The 17170-nt window shown below is 36.9% G+C and overlaps 1 protein-coding gene across 1 annotated transcript in view; it reads left to right on the top strand.

The window, feature by feature from the left end:
* Positions 1 to 7244: 7244 nt before the first annotated feature.
* The window catches only part of PDE4B (phosphodiesterase 4B), a 539031-nt gene continuing 529105 nt past the window's right edge, over positions 7245 to 17170 (top strand). The window contains exons 1-2 of the mRNA XM_070786388.1: positions 7245 to 7357; positions 11887 to 12125. Of these exons, the coding sequence (XP_070642489.1) occupies positions 7316 to 7357; positions 11887 to 12125 (281 nt within the window). The 5' untranslated portion in view covers positions 7245 to 7315. The remainder of the gene's footprint in view (positions 7358 to 11886; positions 12126 to 17170) is intronic.

Below are 17170 nucleotides of genomic sequence, written 5' to 3'. Positions count from 1 at the left end.
TCTGATCTGTTCTTTATGTCCCTTGAGCTAAGGAGAAGAAATGGAGAAAGATATCAGGAGAGAGAGAAGAGATAGCAGCAAAGCATCTTAACCTTCATTACTTGGGTTAACAAGAATGCTTGAACTTATTCTGGATAAATGCACTGTGGCTTGAGCCATCTCATTTTTACTTCAACCACAAGAATAGACTTGTTCAAGGGGACCCTACCGACAAGAGTTTCAATGTGTATCAATGGGAATGGCAGCTGAGGAGATGAGAAAATTTATTTTTTTCCTACTTATCCCTAAGAAGAGAGCCACTCTTTGGACACCTGCCTTAGAGAAGGTGTCAATATATAGTCTCCTTTTGTTAGAGAAGCAGTGACACTCAACAGAGGACTGCAATTAAAGGCCCAGTTATATAACAGGGCTTTCTTTTTATTAACTCTTCCACTCTGCTGTAGTGTGGAAGCAGGTAGAACCTAAAGAAGAGAGGGGAGAGAAGGAATGAATGAATAGACTATTCCCTCTTCCCAGTCTAAGTCCTACACACTGGCCATTGAGTAGCTCCGCAGGTTGTGAACACTGAACTGAGAAAAGGGAAGGAGATGTGGTGTAAAGCTGTTAGTTATGTTATGTACTCAATTTGAACTGTTGTTAAGGAAGAGGATATAGATTTAACATTGCAGATGGAAAGCAGTTATTGGAGAAAAATGAAAACATATACAAAATGTTCAATAGATCAATTATACAAAAAACAAAATTAAACTCCTTTGAATATCGTCTCAGAATAAAGAGAAATCTTTAAATTGAAAAAGATAACTTTATTCAAAACTCAAAGTATTACATTATTTTTTTTTTCATTTCTTCAAGGTTTGGTTGTTTCATATATGGTTTCTATCCATAAAGTAGGATTTTAGAATGATTGCCATTATTTATTGAAATTTCTATCAATCAAGAATTACTACTGGTAACTGAAACCTGCTGAAAGAGAAATTTACATGATAGTTGTATCAGTCAGTGTCTTCTCCCTTGTTTTAGATTGTATAAAAGAAGGAAATAACATATGATGAATACTATAGTCTTAGAAAAATAACAGAATGTTGTGAAAGATTAATATGTTTAAAAGTACCATTTAAGTGATGAAAGATAAAACTACAGGAAAACTATTCATACATGCCAATATGGAATTTATTGTCATCATACTTGCTCATAACTTTAGGAATTCTTAGAAATACTTCGTTTTAATGAAGCATATGGCATTCTATGTATTGAGAAGCAAATTTTGCTGACAGAAGAATAGTTTCAGATTAGGAGAACTTGACTTCTTCTCTCTGTTTACATTTGCCTTAAATTTGAGGCCTTATAAAACATCAGTATCTTTTTAAAATTACTCTTTTTTGTCCTAACATGATTAGGGAGCATGATTCCAGAAAACTGATCAATTTAACTTTTGTCCAACATCAGAAAAAGAAATAAAAATCACTTTTCTATCTTGAAAAGATGTGAATAATCCCCCAATGAGTTGCATAGTGATTGGTGAAGAGTCTTGGCTTAGAAATAATGTCTTAGTCTGAAACAACAGAGCATGTGACTCTGTGAGTATTTCATTACTGCTCTGAGCCTTTATTCCCTCACCTATCATGAGAGTTGTGCCCACCTCATTTGGCTAGCGGCTCTAATGAGACATAATTGGACTCATATATGTGTAGTGCATATACTGGCACAAGATGAATTCTCTATCCATGTTAGTCCAAAGGATAGGCAACTGACACTCAGTTCAGTTCAGTTGAGTTGCTCAGTTGTGTCCGACTCTTTGCAACCCCATGGACCGCAGCACTCCAGGCTCCCCTGTCCATCACCAACTTCTGGAGCTTACTCAAACTCATATCCATTGAGATGGTGAGGCCATCCAACCATCTCATCCTCTGTCATCCCCTTCTCCTCCCGCCTTCAATCTTTCCCAGCATCAGGGTCTTTTTCAGTGAGTCATTTCTTTGCATCAGGTGGCCAAAGTATTGGAGTTTCAGCTTCAGCATCAGTCCTTCCAATGAATATTCAGGACTGATTTCCTTTAGGGATGGACTTGTTGGATCTCCTTCCTGTCCAAAGGACTCTCAGGAATCTTCTCCAACACCACAGTTCAAAAGCATCAATTCTTCAGTTCTCAGCTTTCTTTATAGTCTCAACTCTCACATCCATACATGACTCCAGGAAAAACCATAGCTTTGACTAGACGGACCTTTGTTGGCAAAGTAATATCTCTGCTTTTGAATATACTGTCTAGGTTGGTCATAGCTTTTCTTCCAAGGAGTAAGCGTCTTTTAATTTCATGGCTACAGTCACCATCTGAAGTGTTTTTGGAGCCCCCCAAAATAAAGTCTGACACTGCTTCCACTGTTTCCCCATCTATTTGCCATGAAGTGATGGAGCCAGATGCCATGATTTTAGTTTTCTGAATGTTAAGTTTTAAACCAACTTTTTCACTCTCCTCTTTCACTTTCATCAACAGGCTCTTTAGTTCTTCGCTTTCTGCAGTAAGTGTGATGTCATCTGCATATCTGAGGTTATTGATATTTCTCCCAGCAATCTTGATTCCAGCTTGTGCTTCATCCAGCCCAGCATTTCTCATGATGTACTCTGCGTTTAAGTTAAATAAGCAGGGTGACAATATACAGCCTTGACGTACTCCTTTCCCTATTTGGAACCAGTCTGTTGTTCCATGTCAGGTTCTAACTGTTGCTTCTTGACCTGCATACAGATTTCTCAAGAGGAAGGTCAGGTGGTCTGGTATTCCCATCTCTTGAAGAATTTTCCACAGTTTGTTGCAATCAGCAATAACATGGCACTTATAATCTCTCTTTTTCTATTTTATAATGTATCAATAATATATAATGTAATGCTAAGTTATATTGTATGTTATCAATATTATATGGGCTTCCTTGATGGCTCAGACAGTAAAGAATCTGCCCGTAATGTGGGAGACCTGGGTTTGATCCCTGGGTTGGGAAGATCCCCTCGACGAAGGCATGCAACTTGCTCCAGTATTCTTGCCTGGAGAATCCCCATGGATAGAGGAGCCTGGCGGGCTACAGTCCATGGGGTTGCAAAGAGTCAGACATGACTGAGCAACTAAGCACAGTACATTAATATTATATAGCAATAGTATAATATAGTAATATAACAGTATAGTATTAAACATAACATTTCTCTGATTTCCCAAACAGAACTACTATTGCCACCCACGAGTGATGACATAGAACTATTTCTGCCTTACAAAAGCAACTTTAAATCTTGCCTGCTGACCTTCTTTTCTAAAAGCCATAAAACCATTCTAAAACTCCAACTAGATTTTACTTACTCTTTCTCTAACAGTTGTTTATTGAGACCCTGCTTTGTATCAGCCACTGTACTACACGCTGAGGGGGTAAATTTGAAACTAGCCCTCTGGCTTTGTAAATTTTTTGGACAAATCTGTTTTCAGTCAGGGTTTCCATAGGAAATAGATTGCATTCCCACAGGGAATGAAAGAAAATTTAATGGAGGTCCTATTTACAATGGAGTAGGAGATGGCAACTCACTCCAGTATTCTTGCTTGAGAATCCCATGGACAGAGGAGCCTGGCGGTCTATGGTCCATAGGGTTCCCAAGAGTCGGACACTACTGAAGCAACTTTGCATGCACACACTATATTTACAAAAAGTGTGGACAGGGTTGAGGATGACCCAAAGGGATAACCAAGCACTATAAGAATAGCAACAGTGGAAAGCTGCCATCAGCTTTATGTTTGAAAGGTGAAGTGGAAGCAGTAGTTAATGGAAGTTAGGGAAACCTGTCTTCTTAGAGATGGGTGATTATAGGAGCTGTGATCTAGAGAAAGGGCTTTCATTACTGTTGCACTCTGGCCAGTAGAGAGGACCCTTTCTTTCCTCCTGCCTTCCCGCTGTACTTCTCAGGAGTCAGATGGCTAGAGAGCCCATGGACTCAGTCTGTGAGGACCAGCCTCCTGTGACACAACCAAGATGGAGAAGGTATTGGAGTGGATCTCGAGGAGACAAATGTAAACTACCTAGAAAATAATCTCCTCTTCCCTCCTTTATCTTGTTTTTTGTAACAAGTGCTGGTTTTTATTTCTGAGTGTAAAAGTAATATATTTCATATGTAGAACATTTGAAAAACTGCCTTGTAACTTTTGTAACTTGAGATCTTGCTTTTTCCTAGCCAGGACATGCTCCCAGTTGAAGGCACATGAATCTGTCCAGTCAGCTTTCACACTCAGAGTGTTATAAAACCTAAGTTTATTTTCATGGCTAAGACCTCACAAAAATACTGTTGCATGCCCCAGATCTACTGATGTTACCCTGGAACATGTTGTCTTTCTGCCTGTCATAAACTTCCTTAGCATGGCATCTTCTTGCATAGTCACAGTCTTAGTACATTAGATTCCTTTCCATATTTTTGCACACCATATTTTTTTCCACTATCTCTGCTAAACAAATTCTACTCATTATTTAAGGCTAAAATAAAACCTCATTTATTTCCCAGAAACCCAAAGATTTTAATATTTAATTATATTCTTTGATTCACTCATTTTACAAATATTTTCGAGAACCTATGAAGTGCATATTTAACATATGTAAGTCTTTCCTGCCTGACTAGACCTAAAATTCTTGAGAGTCATATTTGCATTGAGCTTCATTTGGATCCTATCACAGCTTTGCTCACTTCTAAGAAAATATAGCTAAGGTCTTACCTTCATTCCTGCTGAAGACAGCCTCAGAATTTCTATTCCAGTTGTGCTGTTTTATCCTATTTTTAAGTGCATTTCCTGCCAAGCAAAATGGATCACTTTTTTTGGCTTGGAAAAGAATATCACAAAAGTTTGGAAAAGAAAGAAAAATTTCTATGCCTCTTACATAATGTTCGCTGTTACAACGTTACACAGCTTCTTTAATATTTTTCTGTGCTTATATTTTTGAGAATTATAATCATTGGCTATGTCCAATTTTATATCCTACATACAAAACTTACATCTTGAATCTTGCTTTTTCTTTTAACATAGGGGTATAAACTTTTTTTTTTTCAGGTTCTGCCTCAGAGAGGCACTCAAGATTGAATATAACAGAGATAAAATATATCTGTTATTTGTTGAATCTTTGCTAGGTTTCCGGAGAAGGCAATGGCACCCCACTCCAGTACTCTTGCCTGGAAAATCCCATGGATGGAGGAGCCTGGTAGGCTGCAGTCCAGGGGTTCACTAAGGGTCGGACACGACTGAGCGACTTCATTTTCACTTTTCACTTTCATGCATTGGAGAAGGAAATGGCAACCCACTCCAGCGTTCTTGCCTGGAGAATCCCAGGGACAGGGGAGCCTAGTGGGCTGCTGTCTAGGGGTCGCACAGAGTCGGACATGACTGAAGCGACTTAGCAGCAGCAGCAACTAGGTTTCAAGCAGGTTTTGAGTAAGAGCTCTAAATTTCTGCTTATTCCTCTTTGGTCAGTGTTAGAAAAGCTCAATAATTGTAATTATGCCTCGGTGTATGATGAGGAAATTCTTTTCCTTGTCATATTGAACTGAACACCTGGAAAGCCTGTGGGGTTCTCTCCTTAGAAGACTTACAGAGGTGCAGTTTCTCCCTCCCCCACTCTCCTATCTACTCTGTCAATTTTGCTGCCAACCTCTGCATAATATAGTCAAATTATGTGCGAGAAATTCAACCCTGGTTTCCTGGGTGATGGTACAATGCCACTACTTAGTATTCCTAGTCACATAGCTACAGTTCCATCACTCTGTTAATCTATATATATCTTCATGTTCGAGAAGCAGACATTTCAAATCCAGCATGTATTAAGGGTTTTCAATGTACCAAGTAAAAAAAACATAGGAGCTTCTGGATCTCAGTATTGATGAAGCCATTTTTTTATTACTAAAAATTATATTTATTTTTTAAACTTTTTTCTTACGGAAAATCTTAAACACACAAAAGTGGGAGGTTTTTGATATTAAGATTTGAGAATCCACTGTCTGGACCAATATTTTTGGATTCAATGATTTCTGCAGTGTATCTTTTCCAGTTCAATTTTGCAAAGTCAAAACTCTTCATATTCTTTTTTAGACTATTGTATGTCTGAACTTTAAATTTTGGCCTGTTTTAATAGCCTGAGTTTTCCTATTCATAAACCAGTGATTCTTTTTCCTCTGGAGTTTGCACAAGTATGGTGCACCCTTAAATTTTGGAAATGTTATTGAGGTTCTTTGTTTCTGAAGTGAATTCTAGTGATCTACACAAAACAAATGTCATGAACTGAAGTGTCTTGCTTCAGAATGGCCAAGTTTGTGTGATTTAAACCAGGAAATTCTAGCTCTTTCTACCTCTTGGTGGCTAAATTCTCTGTGATGAGTATTTGCATACGTACATATAAGAAGTTTAAACTAATGGTAAAATTGAAATTAAGATTTTTTGGGTCACGCATATTTTTTGTATTGGTTTAGTTTTCCTTTATATTGACAGTAGCATCAATGGATCATGGAGAAGGAAATGGCAACCCACTCCAGTATTCCTGTCTGGAGAATCCTATGGACTGAGAAGCTTGGCGGGCCACAGTCCATAGGGTCACAGAGTCGGACACAACTGAAGTGACTTAGCATGCATGCATGCATCAATGGATCATATACCTTAAATTCTAAATCTGCTATGTTTTAACTGTGTTGGTGGTTTAGGCACTAAGTCATGTCCAACTCTTGCAACCCCATGGACTGTAGCCCACCAGGCTCCTCTGTCCATAGGATTTTCCAGGTAAGAATACTGAACTGGGTTGCTATTTCTTTTCTAGTTTTAGATGTGTTACTTTGGCCAAATCAATTTTCTGATCCTCTGTTATCTCATTATTTAAAAAAAGATGAAAGCAATTTCACAGATTGTTATGGAGATCAAATGAAATACTGGTTGGGAAGATAATTCATAAGTATAAAGCCTTTCACTAAAACCTAGTATTTCTATAGTCTTAAAGATCGTTGATAATTTGGGAGCCTAATTATTACCCGCTATTCCTTTTCTCTCCCTTTAGATAGCTTTTCTTGGACTTTTGCATGTTGTGAACCTCTTTTCTCACAGCTCAGCTTTAGTTAGCTTGGTAAATTGTGATATTTGCTTATCCACATGCATTGTATACCATCAGATGTTAGTGCAGAGAACTCTGTGTATTTGTATTTAACTAAGGATACTGAGCTGTTCTTTTTTTGTGTGTCTTTTTTCCCTGTAGGTCTTAAAAATTGACAGCAAAGCTGCCCTGAATAACAGACATCCTGAGAGGGGCTGTTTTTCACCTGTATAATGAAGAAAAGCAGGAGTGTGATGACGGTGACGGCTGATGATGTAAGTTCCAAAAGCCATAGAATTGCCGATTCTACCCACTCTTTGTCTGCCTAATAAAGAAGGCATTCCATGATTCTGTTCTAAGGGCAGGTAAGGTTGTTTAGAAGTACCACTCCATCACTAGGTATTTCTATGACACGGGGCATTGCCAGCCCTTGGACCCAGAACTCTGCAAGGTAGACAGCAGGCATACCACCCTCTTTACAGCTTGGAAATAGGCTCAGTTTGAGCTTTGTGGTTTTTATTTACAAAATACCAGTCTGGAAATTTTTCTTTTCACCATTTCTTGATGACTTTCTTGTACATTTTTATCCATGTATAGCTAGTCCTTGAGTCACCGCTTGAGGTGGGGTCTTTGACAGCTGTTTGTATTTAGAAGAAATTTGTGAGGTACACATCTTCTAGGACTTAACTGCTCAGTGTGGGCCTCAGACCAGCAGTGCTAGCATCATCTGTGGATTTATTAGAAATGCAGAATCTCAGAACCATACCTTAGACCTATTGATCAAACTTTGTATTAACAAGTTCCCAGGGAGACCAGTTACGTACAGTATATTTGAGAAGCCTTGCTCTGGGTCCTTTGAAGAAGTAAAGAAGTCTATAGACATTATTTTCAATAGCTTTGCATCTTGGTCAGCTGAGATTATCTTTTTTGCTTTCAATTGATCAATCCCCCATTCATGTCTCTTAAAGAAAAAAACCCTGGGATTTTCCCATAGTACTATTTGTATAAGGTATGCTCCAGATTCTATTTCTTTGGAAGAGTAAAACTAAGCAATACAATCTGTCTATAAAGGATGATCAATTATTTTTTCTTTTCATTCTATCATCGCAGTGATTATCCTAATCCTCTCTGAGGTAATGGTTGACACAATCAAAAGATAGGGAAGTTTTCTCAGAAGAATGTGCAGGAAAGAAATGCATGTTTGAAGAATACAAACCCCACCTGGAGAGGATTGTTTTTACCTAGATTTGCACTGTCCAGCATGGTAGCCACTAGTCACATGTGACTCTGAAGCACTAGTGTGAATGGAGAGGTGCTGTAAATGTGAAATACATTTTGGATCTTGAATTCATAACAGTACAGATAGAAAAGAATATAAAATATGTCATTAGTAATTTTTGATATAGATTACATGTTGAAATGTCAATATTTTGGACAATCTAGGCTAAGTGAAATATATTATTAAAGGTAATTTCATATTTCTTTTTTTTAATGCGATTACTAGAATATTTAAAATTATACATTTAGCTCCCATTTGTGGTTTGTTCTTTATTTCTAGTGAACAGTAATAATCTAAAACTTTTCACCATGTACCTCAACTTTTCAAATATAGTACAGAAGATCATATCAAATGTTACACACAGTATCTCTTCCCTAACAATGAAAGCAACTTGGCAGATACTATGTTTTATATGCCACACTCTGAAGAAAGATTCACCCTTAAGTCAAGGATATTTTATTATATTCTTCATTATTTCAGCTCAGCAAACAGTTACTCAGTGATTTAAATGTTCACTTGATATTATTTAGCACCTCTTATGCACCAACCACTGGTTAGTTCTAGGGATTAGTGTTCTTGTCCCTTTGAAGTTTATATTACAGAGGGGAGGGCATAAATAAATCAATAAATTATAAAATAAGTCCAGCTATAATAAGAGCTGTACAGAAAAATGAAGTTGGTCGGGTGGGGGGGAAGAATAACTGGATGATGACTATAAGTGTTTATAGAAGGATGACATGAAGAGATGACATATGGACAGTGAAGACATATGAACGTTGAAGGAATGAACTCTGAGAAGATCTGGGGGAGGAGCATTTCTGGCAAAGGGAACATGTGATTTCCAGAAGTAACATTCAAATTAATGTTTTTTCCCTCTGCAAATCTTTGATCTGATAAATGATACAGTCAACCAATATCATGCTGGTTAAAATAGGAAAAGAAATCCAGGATCACAAATTCAGTAGTTTAGAATTGACAGAATTAGATTTTGCCTTTGAGGGTGTTAGCAAATTGGGGACAGTAATTATGAGTATGAATTAGAGTTTGAGGTAATTATATTGATAATGCAACACGGGTTAATGAAGTGTTTGTAAAACAGTGTTAATGTTTTCAACATTTAACGTAATTTCTAAAAGGCTATTCCATTATGTTCTTTTGTGGCAATGCATGTTCACATTAATTGGAGTCTTTAGAAGAAATTCTTAAGACTCAAAGAATGACTCCACATCTCTATTTCAAGTATGTTCACAAGTCAGTATGGGAGATATTTTGTGGTAGGTGGTGACTTTGTTACCTTTCAAATAAGTATCATGTAAGTACCCACTTAGTTTATTCACTGCACTTATACCTGGTTGGTAATATTTACTTTCCTAAAAGAGGAAAAAATATCCAATAACTTTATTATAAGACCATTGTGATTTGTGGTTTAACTAAGTAACATTCTCATTTTGGTTCTTTTGTACAGTATTTCTTGTATAGGTGGTAAAATATTTGCTGAAGACTTTGGTTTCCAGATAATTGGTACTGTCTTTACGTGTATATTTGGAACAAACTGATATATAAAAGTTCTGACTTTTAGTTTGTTCCTGAATCTCTTTAGGAAGACTTTGTCTCTTCTAAGACTTTCTTTCTCCTCTAGTCTTTTTGAGAAAGAAACTTACATATGCTATGTTTTCTTCTCAGCTCTTATTTCTAACACATACAAATACACATACATACATACACACACACACACACACACACACACACACACACACATGAGTAAGTGCCAAGCCATGGTAGATTTAATATAATCAGTTTTTAAACCAGTTTGTTTGTTTAAACCAAAGGTGGCCTAGTCCCAATTACTAAACAGTTAAATCCTGAGCACATTCCAGAATATTTCAAACTCTGGAGAATTCTAGATTGTTTGAGCTTCTTCCTGCTACTGAATTGTGGTTCTACTGAATTTTAAATAAGTGGTATTTGAAAACCTTAAGTCAAACAAAAAAATATGATGACATCCAATTTCCAGGTGGAGAGAACGGGGCCCCTGAAAATTGTCAGGCCTATGCATGCCAAGATTTTCGTCATGAAAATGTGGCTTTGTATAGATGAGATAAGCATAAATAACTAGAACATAAGTCCTGCTGCTTTTTGCTGTTGTACCCTCTCAAATTAGGACTGTACAAGATTCTAATATGTGTGCTACAAATATTTGTTGAATGATCCCAGCTAGGCCCTTAAACTTGAATTAATTATTCTTATGTGAGCTAGTATAGGGATGGGTAGAGGAGTGGTGGGTGGAGAAATTCTGTTTGTTTAAAGGCAGTCTAGTACCAGGCTCTCCTAAGTCTATTTTGAAGGGCAGTAGGAAGTACCTATCTTTTAAGAGCTACTGAATGACTTCCAGGTGAGAGATCTTGGTCTGATGTTAGGACTTCAATTATTGCTTAAGATACGAGTGGAGAGTGACAGATAGAACTTTTAAACTCCAAGTGGCTATCAGTGGCTATTTGCATTGCCGCAACATTTGCTGTCTAGCTCAGAGGTTAAAGCGTCTGCCTGCAATGCAGGAGACCTGGGTTTGAACCCTGAGTTGGGAAGATCTCCTGGAGAAAGAAATGGCAACCTACTCCAGTATTCTTGCCTGGAGAGTCCCATGGATGGAGGAGCCTGGCGGGCTACAGTCCACAGGGTCTTAAAGAGTCGGATACGACTGAGCGTCTTCACTTTCACTTTCACTTTCAAGCCAGTATGAGTGGTGAACCAGGCAGAGGCTCTTTGGGGTCTTTTACTCTCCACAGTACCAGGAACCAGAGTCACCAAGAGATACAGGAAGAATGAATAACTCTTATTGTTGGTTATAATTCAATGCCCTTATCTTCTCACAAGTATTTCATTTCATGTCAGCCTTAGGGCACATATTGAACATATGGCAGTTCAATTCAGGACCAGATAAAGTATATTCTTTTTTTTCTGAACTCTTATATATTTAACTCCCTCCCCCTATTGACCCCTAAACCCCCTCAACTCTGAGGAGAACTTTTATGAGAAAAGGAAAAGTCAGGTACCCAGTCACCCACAATTATGAGTATCTCCCTGGTCTGAGATAGAAAATATTTTTCCTTCAAAACATTGGGCAAGAAATGTTATACTTTAACTAGTATAGCTTATTCCCATGTTGCAGAATGATAACATCAGTATCCAAAATATATTTTCAGTGAATAGCTTTTATTTTAGCAAGTTAAAAGAGAAAGAAAAAAAAAAAGAATAATTTAAAAAAGACAAGATATCCACAGTCGTAAAGATCACCATGACTATGCAACTGATATGTTTAAAATTTGAGCATTAGCCCCCATGCCTATATGTCTTCTCTTAAGCTTTTGATGTCAGTGTTAGATTCTGATTGTGAGATACTGAATAAGGACTTTATGAGTGACAGCTTGATCATTTAGTTTCTTATTTTACTACATTGTGCATCATTTTAAACATTTGAATCTCACTTTCTTTTTCCTCTTTTTTCTTCTCCTGTGGTTCCTCTAGAATGTTAAAGATTATTTTGAATGTAGCTTGAGTAAATCCTACAGTTCTTCAAGTAACACACTTGGGATCGACCTCTGGAGGGGGAGAAGGTGCTGCTCAGGAAACTTGCAGTTGCCACCACTGTCTCAAAGACAGAGCGGAAGGTCAAGGACACCTGAGGGAGATGGCATTTCCAGACCAACCACGCTTCCTCTGATGACACTGCCAAGCATTGCTATTACAACTGTAACCCAGGAGTGGTGAGTAGCCCCCAGTGTAAATGTCAGCTGGAAGTTTTATTTTCCAGTTACTCCAGATACAATTTTCTTGTTACTAAAATGTTAGTTATCTGTGGAATAACTAAGGCTTTTGACATTTTGAGAATTTGTTTCCCTTTGGGTAGCAAAATGAGATCTTTTAAACACTGGAGATACTGTCTAACTTCTTAAGATTGGGAGGAGCCTGTTGAAGAAGGAATGAGATGCATTTTTATTAATGGCTGGGAAAGCAAAATTACTGCCTATGATCTTTTTTTTTTTTAACTTCAGTGAATGTTGACATGTTTAATTTAGAAAAGAACAATCATATAGGAGTACCTAAAGGAAATACATATATATGATATATATAAATCATCTATATTATATATATGAATGACAAGAGATATTCTTATTGCTATACTCAAAATATAATTATTCTTAATTTCTTTTCACTATAATCCCACTTTAATAATTTCAGTTTATGATTAGATAGTAAATAAAACACTTTTGTAAATCAAAAGAGGAATGAAAATTGTACTATGGGAGATGCTTGGACTTTTTGCAGAAGCTATGTGAAAGAGACTATAGTGTTGAAACATTAATCAAGTACATATAATTTATGACTGTGGTTAAAATTGTGCCATGATATTTCTTCAAATATGTGTTTTTATCACATATTTAGTGTTTAGCACTTTCTCTGATTTTTCTTTTTCCTTTACGTAATCCAAATATTTTTCCAAGAATAGCCTGCGTATATAACATGGAGTCCTGTTCAAATGAAAAATACTTTCTCTATATTTTATATAATTTTAAATTATAATAATGTGGTGCTTTTAAAATGACTTTTAAAGTCATTTTTTAAGGAAAATAACTAAACATTAAATCACTGTGCAATATCATTGCTGTAAATCCTTAAAATCTGTGAGCTTCGTTGAGTGCCACATTCCATGACCGTATACTGAGCTGTGCAGTGCTGATGAGTAGTCCCGTGTGTGCTCACTGGATGATGCAGGAAAGCTTTTAGCTGGTGGTTATCAAATACACTAAGAATTAGATCCCTGAGACTTCAGGTATCACAGTTACTAGCACGAAATGCTTCACCAAGCAGTCTGTATATGATAGACAAGCATGTAAAACATTATAAGGGGAATGGGTTAAAGTTTTGAAAAGTAGTAACTGGCATCTTCTCCTTAGCTGAATTAACATTACAATAGTCATAACCAATCACTGAGAACTCAAATGGGCATGTGGCTCCCACATCGCTTACTCAGTCACATAGCCTATGTGATCAGTCTTGGTTTGCTTCTATAATATGACAGATTTGGAATCTGAAATATAAATCTATACAGATTTATATTTCAGCAAGTTGGCACCAGTGCGGTAGTACCAGTTGTTACAAGATTGAAATGCTTCCTGATGTTGGTAAATACATGCTTTCCTGGGCTTTATGATTATCCTTATTACTATCCCAGGCTCTTCCCCAGAAGGAAATTCTTCACAAACCAACAGTAAAGAGGTGATCAGTTGACGACTAGTACAGGAGGAGCCCAGTTTCTTTGGGCATTGGTGCTTTCTCTGTTAGAATAACAGTCTGGATAAAATGTACCTTGCAGTGTTGTAGTTCATTTTACCCAAAGACCCTTTGGGAGTTATGGAATTGTTCTTTCCTTAAAGTATTGAATCCAGACTCTGACATGTTGGGCACGCTTCTTTACCTCTCTAAGTTGAATGTGTTCATCTGTACATACAAAGAGAATAATTGTACTCAATCTCATGGGCTATTGTAAGGATTAGATATGGTGATCTCTATAAAATGCCTAGTTTAGTAAAAAGCACATATTAGGCAGTCAACAAGCATTAGTTTCTCTTCTCTTGATCATTATCCATTAAAGCCTTTTGAACATGAGAAACCATGTTTCAAGTATCAGTAGCCTCAGGCTGAGCATCAGTAGTTTAGAATGAAATGGAGGATTTACCCATTATCCAGTTGGTCTTGCAGTCAGCCAGCACCACATATGAGTAATTAACTTATAATTTTCTTTTTTTCCCCAATCACCTGGATACTTTTTAAAGTGTGAGAGTATTCAGTCATTGACTGCAAATTTATTTTTAAGTATAAGCAACTAAAAGCATTTCAATGCATCCCTTAGAAATATTTCTTTTGTAATATTGATAGAGACTGGAGGAATTCTGGCAGAGGAATTTTCATTGAAAGACCATTTGATTAGAAGTGAGAAAGTAGGGTTCAGATATCATCAGGGCCATCACTTGATGAAAGGTCCTAGAGATAAGGAATGCAGCCTACAACCCTGTGTGGGAAAGAATTATACTCACCACTTAGAGTGTGGAGAATGTGGAATCAATCTACAAGCCTAGATGATGGGTCAGTAAACTTTTCTTGCCAGTTAGTAAATATTTTTGGCTTTGTGGGCTTTATAGTCACTGTTGTGACTATTCAGCATCACCAGTGTAGTATGAATGTGGCCATAGACAGTGCATAAATGAATGTAGCTGGTCTCCAGTAAAACTTTATTTACATAAACAGGCAGGAGGCTAGATTTTGCCTGCCAGTCAGTTTGATGACTTCTGTTCTAGACTAGCAAATATCCCCAAGATATGATGCCCTCTCTGATAATTGCTTTGACAGCTGTAACTGGGTGAAACTGACCTTGAGTTCCTGGTTGGTGTTCTAAACGTGTCAAAGATATGGGAATATGTGCTATATATCAAGTCTTTAAAGCTAGTGAAGGAATTTGAATGAGAACAAATAATAATTACTACCCAGTGTATATAAAGTTAAATATTGGGTTGGCCAAAAAGTTCGTTTGGGTTTTTTCTATAAGATGTTATGGAAAAACTTGTACAAACTTTTTGGCTAACCCAATAGAAAAGATTGCTGTAAATTTAGCTCTTGTTTGGGGAGAATACATTGGATGAAGGGAGTTGGGCATCATCACAGGCAAAAGGCCTGGAATAGAAGGAAAGTGACTTGATTTACTGTGGAGAAAGGAAGAGTGAGGACCTGAGCCCAGTTGGGTGAACATCCATCTTGCTACCTTTTGGGTGAATTTCATCATTCCACAAAAACTCAAATGAATAAACAGAGATAAACAGAGATGATATAACTTTTCAGAGTTGTGGTGAGAGAGAAAATGTTTTTGGTGTATGTAGCATAGTAACTAGCACTTTAGTGGTTATTTTGATATTATTGTTATTTTATTGTTAAATATTGACTAAACAGCCAGTATTATGCATTTTTTTTATTGCTGGGGATTCCGGGGGAATTTCACCACCTGCGTTATTAGAACCATCTTGGAAATATGATGAAAGAAGAATTCATATATGAAAGCAGGATGCTATTTTTATTACTGATAAAGTTGATACTGGAATATGTACTCTATGTCTGTGGGCAAGTAGATGTCTAACACTGTGCACCATAATTATACAGACTTACCACGCAGTAATAGGAAGTGCTGGTGCTGGCCAGGCAGATCTTGTCCTCAGAGACAGAATCTAACTCTAAAAAACTTGAACATGAAAGAGTTGTAGAATCCTGCCCAGGTGAGACAGTAGGAAGGAAGGACTGATTTCTGCATGTCTGCTTTCTCCTCTGGAAAGACCAATGCGGATTAAATTATTCCTTCTCCCTATGGAAGGCTGAGTGAAAAGGCAGAAGGTGGTTAGAAATGTTAAGACAGTGGCATTTGACACTTGGAAGACATGTCCAAAGTGGAAAAAATACGTTCTTCCTGACATTCCCCAACCTTTCCCCTTCTTTTCACCTTTAGTCTGGGGTTACACTAGGGACATGGCTGATGCCACATATCTGGTGGTCTTTATTTTTTTTTAATAGTTCAAGGAGTTTACTGACCTACCAAATTTATTAATGTCACTACAGTCACCACAACCAAATTAGGAAAATAAGTCAATACTCAGCCTTGACTGTCTATAGTTAAATCTTTAATTTAAACTTTCCTCCATGAGGCTCTTAGAACTCTTTGACTCCTTCTAACACTTCCTTGTTTGCAATTGTTAATTATCTGTTTTTTAACCTGAAAATATACTAGCTCTCTGTTTGGGATCATTTACCTTTTTGCTTGAAGTAAGTCCTTTAGAATTTACTGTCATTTTTTTTCTGTTTCTCTGAAAATTTCCTTATTTTGTCTCATGCTTGAAAGTGTTTTCTTTTTCATTATGTAGCAGTCTGTTTAATTCAACACTTTCCCCTTGCCTTTTGGCTTCCATTACTGTTGTTGGGAAAATGGCTCTAATTGTTTTACTGTGTAAATAAACTGCATTTGGGGTGGGGGACCCTTGATTTCTGAACTCCATCTTTGATGTGTCTATGGGTGGATTTCCTTTTATTTATCCTCCATGAGATTTACTGGACTTCTTGAATATGTTTTTTGGTATCTTTTATCATTGGATCTGGAATATTCTTTGTCATTATTTCTTCAAATATTTTCTCTGTCAGCCTTTTGCTCCTCTGCTATTGGACTTTGTATTTTGGATCTATTGGAATGTATTTTGGATATACTTCTTTATCTTCCATTTCTTTTAATGTCTTTCACACATATATGGTTAAACGGTATTTGTCTTTGGGGTTGTATTCTTGTAATTGCTTTTGGCCTGCTTCTGGTTTGCTAATTCTCTTTTCAACTATGTTTAATTTGCTGTTAAACCTATTATATTGCATATGTCAATTTTGATTATTATATTTTTTATTTTTAAAATTTGTATTTATTTAGCTTTTAAGTGTGAGGTAATTTTATGTAGTTTTCTTTTCCCTACATGTATTAGTTAACTATTATTGCATAACAAATAACCCCCAAATGTAATGGCTTAAAATAACAAGCATGTTTTATCTACTTTCTGTGGGCCAGGAATCTAGTTGTGATCTAGCTGGGTCCCTCTGGCTGGGTCTGTCACAAGGCCAGAGTCAAGTTACTAACCAGTGATACCATCATTTCAATGGTTGACTGGGTGGGAGGGACAGCTTCCAAGCTCACTCACATGGTTTTTGACAGGTTCATGTCCTTGTTGCCTGT

Source organism: Bos indicus, chromosome 3 (genome assembly GCF_029378745.1).
Source record: "Bos indicus isolate NIAB-ARS_2022 breed Sahiwal x Tharparkar chromosome 3, NIAB-ARS_B.indTharparkar_mat_pri_1.0, whole genome shotgun sequence".
NCBI lineage: Eukaryota > Metazoa > Chordata > Mammalia > Artiodactyla > Bovidae > Bos > Bos indicus.
This window is presented reverse-complemented; position numbering and strand designations above follow the sequence as displayed.